Genomic DNA, 5,896 nt, shown 5'->3' with positions numbered 1-5,896 from the left:
GATTTGCATCAAAATAAAGGAGAACTCCTTTAGCCAGCACACACTGCTCAACACAACAGACCATAGTACATTGTTGTTTTTGTTCTCTAGTCACAGAAATGAACAGATGCAGCAAAGATTGCCATACATGCTTCAGAGATCAAGGCACTTTTCAACAATAAAGCAGTAACACTAAACGTAGAACATGTAGACAGAAACACAACCTCCATAATCACGGTTCTGTTAAAGAGCTTTAGGAAGTGGAAATAGATGTTTTGTCTCCTATTCTGTGCAGAATTTACAAAGCTTAAGATTATGAAGAGTTACATGGTTATTAGATTGATGTCACTGGTTAGAGAAAGGGCAAACCATTACAAAGAAAATTCTTTATAGTGTAATTAGAATATAAAATTATTTGCACAAATCACCTCAAGTAATTTTTTAAAGTAATCTTCAAAAAGACGACAATGGTACTGAAGAGCAAAAACTAGAGTGGGATTACACATGAAAAAAAAAAATCAATTCAAGGCTCAATGAGTCAAATAGCTTGTTTCTGTAGCATGGAGTAAATACAGGTACAGGAGAAAAAGGTCAAGCTTGCTATTACTGTTATTGAACTTCTAGGCATTTTGATGAACTAAAGGATCTGCTCCATCTAGAACTTTGACCCACAATATGCTTTAAAAAAAAAAACTCTTTTTGCAAACCGTTCCATCCTACAGTAAGCAAAATCATTATCCAGGCTAAAAATAAAACTCACAATAACATTCTGCTCAGATCATTCATTTGATGCAGTAATGTACAAAATGAACAATGCTGGATACATGACCCATTTCACAACATAGAATGTTTTAAATTTGAAATGAACATTAGAATGCAATTTTCAGTCAAGTTGCAACCCTATCCACAATACAACAGCAGTCACAGGAAAGTAGAAGTTAGTAGGATCGCATCAACTTATATTTGTGAATTTGAACTTTTAATGTATAGTATTTTCACTTAAAAATTGCAAAAAAAGTTACAAATCAAAATACGCAATTAAGGTTTATATCACAAAGTCACGCATAAAGCTGTGTAACTGAATGCTCACATGTTATCACTTCAGTAACCCCAAGGGTAAACAGTTTCATTTAAAAGCATTTTCTCCAATTTATCACAACCAGTGAGTTAAACTAACAAAGTCCGAACAGTTCAAATACTCCACAAACATGAGGTTTGATGGAGAAGTGCATTCATTTCAGCCTCTGCACTATTACAGCATTCAGCAGATTGGCATCTTTCAGGGTCTTATTCTCATCTGTCAGCTCTTTGCTGGGGAAGGTGGTCATCAGCACAAAAGGAGTATACGCCAAAGCCGGACGGGCATCAATAATGAAATGTCGAATATCCTGAACACTGTGGACAAAAGAAAAAAAAAAAGTTATTTTTCCTTTAATAAATTATTAGAAAAAAATCTCAAGTTTTCTATACAGACTGAGTGATCTAGAATTTCTAAAGAAAGGACACCAACACGATCAATCTGTTCTTGATAATAATGTTATACTCCAAAACCTTATAATGTTATATTGTCTAGAAATTCAAGTTCTAATCTAAATCAGGCACTTTATTTGCTGACTTAATGGCTGAAGGAAGTTAATCCAGTGTGACTGAAGTATTTAGACAAAAATCAGAGTTTATTCTGAGCTTGTTGATCTTAACTAGAGTGACAATAGAGGTTTGCTTCAGTACGCATCTAAACAAAGCAAAAGAAATTAAAAGAAATTCAAATCAGGAATCTGTCTTCACATTGTCTACCAACGACTATTGCTGGAAAAGTGTAGAAGTATAGTTGTTTGATGAGGATACTGACAGAATTGAGTTCTAATAACCTTGTAGCATGGCTGAATTTAATACGTATGCTCAATATCCAAGGTTCAAGACACAAAGGATAGTCAACTGGGGAAATATTGGAAACAATCAGTTGTAAGCACACAATTCAAGCCAACTCTCCAGTACACTGCTGCAAGTGTGCTAAGCTGATCAAGGTAAGATTTTTTGAATGAAGTAAAATAGATAGATAGTCTACTCAAATAGTTTAAATGTTGAAACTTGCATTGTATTATTTGAATGCAACCAGGCACTACTTTCAGTGCCTTGGCCATTTATCTTTTCTCAGATAATATTATTAATATAACATTTACTCATCAATTACTTCATGAAAATTGAGAGATGTTGCTGGACTAAATTGACTGTCATGAAAGAGTCACTGCACTACAAAACAAGTTAGATTTATATAGCTCCATAAATATAATAAAATATCCAAAGGAGCAGCACAAAAGCATAAAATGTGGCACCAAGCCTCATAATGAGACATCAGCGCAGATGGACCAAACATTTGGCTAAAGACACTGGTTTTAAGGAATATTTCAAAAGGAGGAAAGTGAAAAATTATGTTGCTTTTCCGAAGTTTGAAAAACGCATAGACTGAGCCTCATACATCAAAATGGTCCCAGATACAGTTTCTTTCCAGGCTGTACTAGCTAGCTCAGCAAGTCAGATGACGTTTGGAGTACTATAAGTGGTCTTATAGCTCAAAGGACACAGCATAAAACACATTGTAATGTATTCTGAATGGGTCTAAGATCACAGAATGATCAAATGATATCCATGATTAAATAATCCAATACTTATGCTGAGGTTCACACTTAAATAATGTGCCTGGAATAAAGTGCCTTTGGAAAAATGGTATATTGAACTCCAGTAAAAGTCTGCTTTTCTGAGAAAAAGGCAGGACAGAAATGACATTTTCTCTCCCATGTTGACATCGTTACAAGAATTTCTGCAGAATTGGGAAGTCAGATCACTTAATGTTTTTGATACAATAACTATTGCAGGGACAGGGGACTATCAGAATCCATTTCATACAAAGGCTGCTTTATGACAATTAGTAACTTTAAATTCCTTCTGAAAACTGGAATAAGCTGGAAAATGATTCTGGATGCCATTATCTTACCTATGCGTGTGATTGAACTTCTGAACAAGACGCCCTCCATCTGCAAGCCGTATCTGGATACTAGTGGTTGGTTGCAATTCATTTACATTAACAGAAGAACTTGCCTTTGCTTCATTTTCTGCTTGTTGTGCTGGAGAAGTTGTAGTGACTAGCTGAGGTGTGGCACTGTGAACAAAAAACAAAAATAGGGTCGGTTTGCCTAAATTGTACTCAAAGCCTTTTAACAGTGTAACATAGTAGGTAAACAGAAGAGGCAGAGGTCTATGGAACAGACAATAATCAGCTGCAAATGAATATGATATAAAATAATTAATGCAAAACAATTTTATACATCTTAAAACTGGTTTAATCCCAAAGTGTGATCGTGGTCCCTGAAAAATAAAGCAAAGAAAAGAATGTTTAAATGCAGGCATAATCTCTTACAGCAAATGTATACAGATGTCAGATACATTTTCAGTAATGTGGTTGATCTCTAGGCTGTGTGCCAGTTGAAACTAAGTCATGACGACAGACTCAGAATCATGAATAATCTATGGTCAAAAAAAACAGCAGCCACATTAAGAAAGCTCCAAATGAGAGCAGTAGGCACATATGGAGACACAGTAATGAAATATGGTAAGACAAAAAAAGTTTTATATTTGCCTTAAAATCATTAAAACAAAATAAAGAGATAAATATGTCCAAACAGAAAGTTCATGCTAATAGGGGATTTTTACCAACCTAATATAAACTGGGAGTTCCCAGAAATTAGAATCTCATCCAGTAAATGGAATGCCACGCATGACTGTTCTCTGGGAGGGAGTCCAAGATTGGCACTTTTATCTAGTAACATCATGTGTGAATTTTATCTGTAGTATATAAAACATTTGAGTCCATGTAGCTAAAACAGTGTTGCTATAGCCACATGTGACGAGTCAGTGATTTCTATTAGACAATTCCGACCTTGACAATTTTAAAGGTGGGGGAAGGGGGGGTCACTATTCAAAATATTAGCAAGGCAATATAAACAAATACGGGGAATATACTTAATGACTGACATCAAACAAACTAGAGTGACAGATGCAGTTATAGTTTAGGCATTGCACAGCATCAAACAGCTAAGTAAGCAGAACATGGAATTTATTTCAAGGTCGGCAGAGTGCAAGTCTTAAGGCTGAAATGCTCAAGCTGTACTGACCTGCATGTCCCATACTGAACTCTATTCTGAAGTGACTGGGGCACAGATGAAGCATCCAAACTACTGACAATCTCTATATACAACCATATGGAGAAGGACTAGGGGGCCATTTCAAGATTAATTACAAAGAAAGTTTAGAACAACTGATTACTCTACCATCTTGAAATGGGATACATGTATATGATTTTTTTACATTTGAAACAAAGTAGCATAGAAAGGGTTAAATCAAAAGCAATAATTCAAGTTATATGACAATTGCAGGTCAAAAAGAAAAACACAAACTTGTGAAAAGCAATGCAAAGTACAGTTTGAGGAAGCATTCCTTATGGACATTTCAACTAATTACTGGAATGATTTGTAAGTAGTGTACTGGAGGCAAACACTCCAATTATTTAGCAGCAAACTAGATTCAAAACTCCTCTTTGAGTTGGAATGCTGGTGCAGATAGAAAAGAACTGAAGATATTAAATTTCAACAGAGACAACTCAAATGGCTTCCCTATGTGCAACTGTAGGCCTGATACATTTACCACACAGAAAAGTGGATATAACAAAGAAAAAAAAAGTCCATTCTCTCCTGCTCCGTCCCTCGCTACCACTCCCGCAGCTAGATCCTGAGGCTATGACAGTTCATTGGATATTACATTATTAGTGTTTCACATTCAATCCTCCCAGCTAACAAGCTTTATTTTTGCATAAGATGACAGCGTTGTAAGTAGAAAGATAGAATAGATAATTTCTTAAGTCAGATACGAATGCAAGCAAACTTCCAAGAAGGAAAGATGGGCAAGAAGTAGAAGTGTGAAGAGATAACAGAGCAGGAATAAGTTTCAAGATACATAAGCGGAGCATAATGGAAGGGATACTATCAACAGCAATGCTGCTATTGGAATCCAAAGAGTCTCCAAAGGAAGATAAGCTGTTATTGCTGGAGAAGTTTTACTGAGTTAACAATGCAGACATTGATTAACTGCATTTCCTTTAGAGCTGTGTGAAAACAACTTGGTTGGGCAGGAGGTGACTAGAGAGAAAAGCAATGGCATCAGTTTGGTGACTCAAAAATAGGTGAAAACAAATAGCTGGCAGACCAGGATGGGTACTTTAGAAGGGATGATAAGAAGCTTAGCAAAGATCTGCCAAGGTTTAAAAAAAAGATAGGTGAAGAGTAAAGAGATTCAGGGAAGAAGCTCTAGATAGACAGTTAAAGCCTTTGCAACCAGACTAGGGTAAAAGTAGGAGTGAATACACTGGAATCCAGAATAAGAATAGAAATGTTCGGAAACTGATACAAACCCAAAGGAAATTGCAAACATAGAGAATGGAGGGTGTGAATAAGTAAATACTATAAAGAAAGGTTAAAATAATCGAGGGATAAACCAATTTAGATCAGTGAGTATAGAGATAACAAAGAAACAAAGCAGAATACAAGGGGCTAGGGTTTTGCGTTTAAAGATGAGAGAATACGAAATCAGCAGGGAGAGCACTCAAATAGTTGTCTTGAGGAGATAGGGTTGTAATAATGCAGAGCTAGAGGTAAAGTCAGAGGTGGGTGACGATACAGAAACACAACTGGTACTGGTGAGGAATAGGGTATAAATTTAAAGTTTAGCTCAGGTTTGAACAAGACTGCAACTCATAAGCAGTAGTACCAGTTCAGGTTGAAAGCACAGTCAGAATAAGGAGATTGAAAACTGTGAAAAAACATGATAAAGGAACATAGTTCATGATAAAGGAACATAGTTCATGATA

General features: G+C 35.9%; 1 protein-coding gene across 1 annotated transcript in view; it reads right to left on the bottom strand.

The window, feature by feature from the left end:
• Positions 1–746: 746 nt before the first annotated feature.
• The window catches only part of LOC109912575 (NSFL1 cofactor p47-like), a 23,307-nt gene continuing 18,157 nt past the window's right edge, over positions 747–5,896 (bottom strand). Inside the window, exons 8-9 of the mRNA XM_048608570.1 lie at positions 2,972–3,136; positions 747–1,374 (exon numbers count right to left, since the gene is read on the bottom strand). Of these exons, the coding sequence (XP_048464527.1) occupies positions 1,212–1,374; positions 2,972–3,136 (328 nt within the window). The 3' untranslated portion in view covers positions 747–1,211. The remainder of the gene's footprint in view (positions 1,375–2,971; positions 3,137–5,896) is intronic.

This window comes from Rhincodon typus, chromosome 19 (assembly GCF_021869965.1).
Source record: "Rhincodon typus isolate 14 chromosome 19, sRhiTyp1.1, whole genome shotgun sequence".
Lineage (NCBI taxonomy): Eukaryota > Metazoa > Chordata > Chondrichthyes > Orectolobiformes > Rhincodontidae > Rhincodon > Rhincodon typus.
The sequence above is the reverse complement of the archived record's forward strand: the minus strand, read 5'-3'. Positions and strand labels throughout refer to the sequence as shown.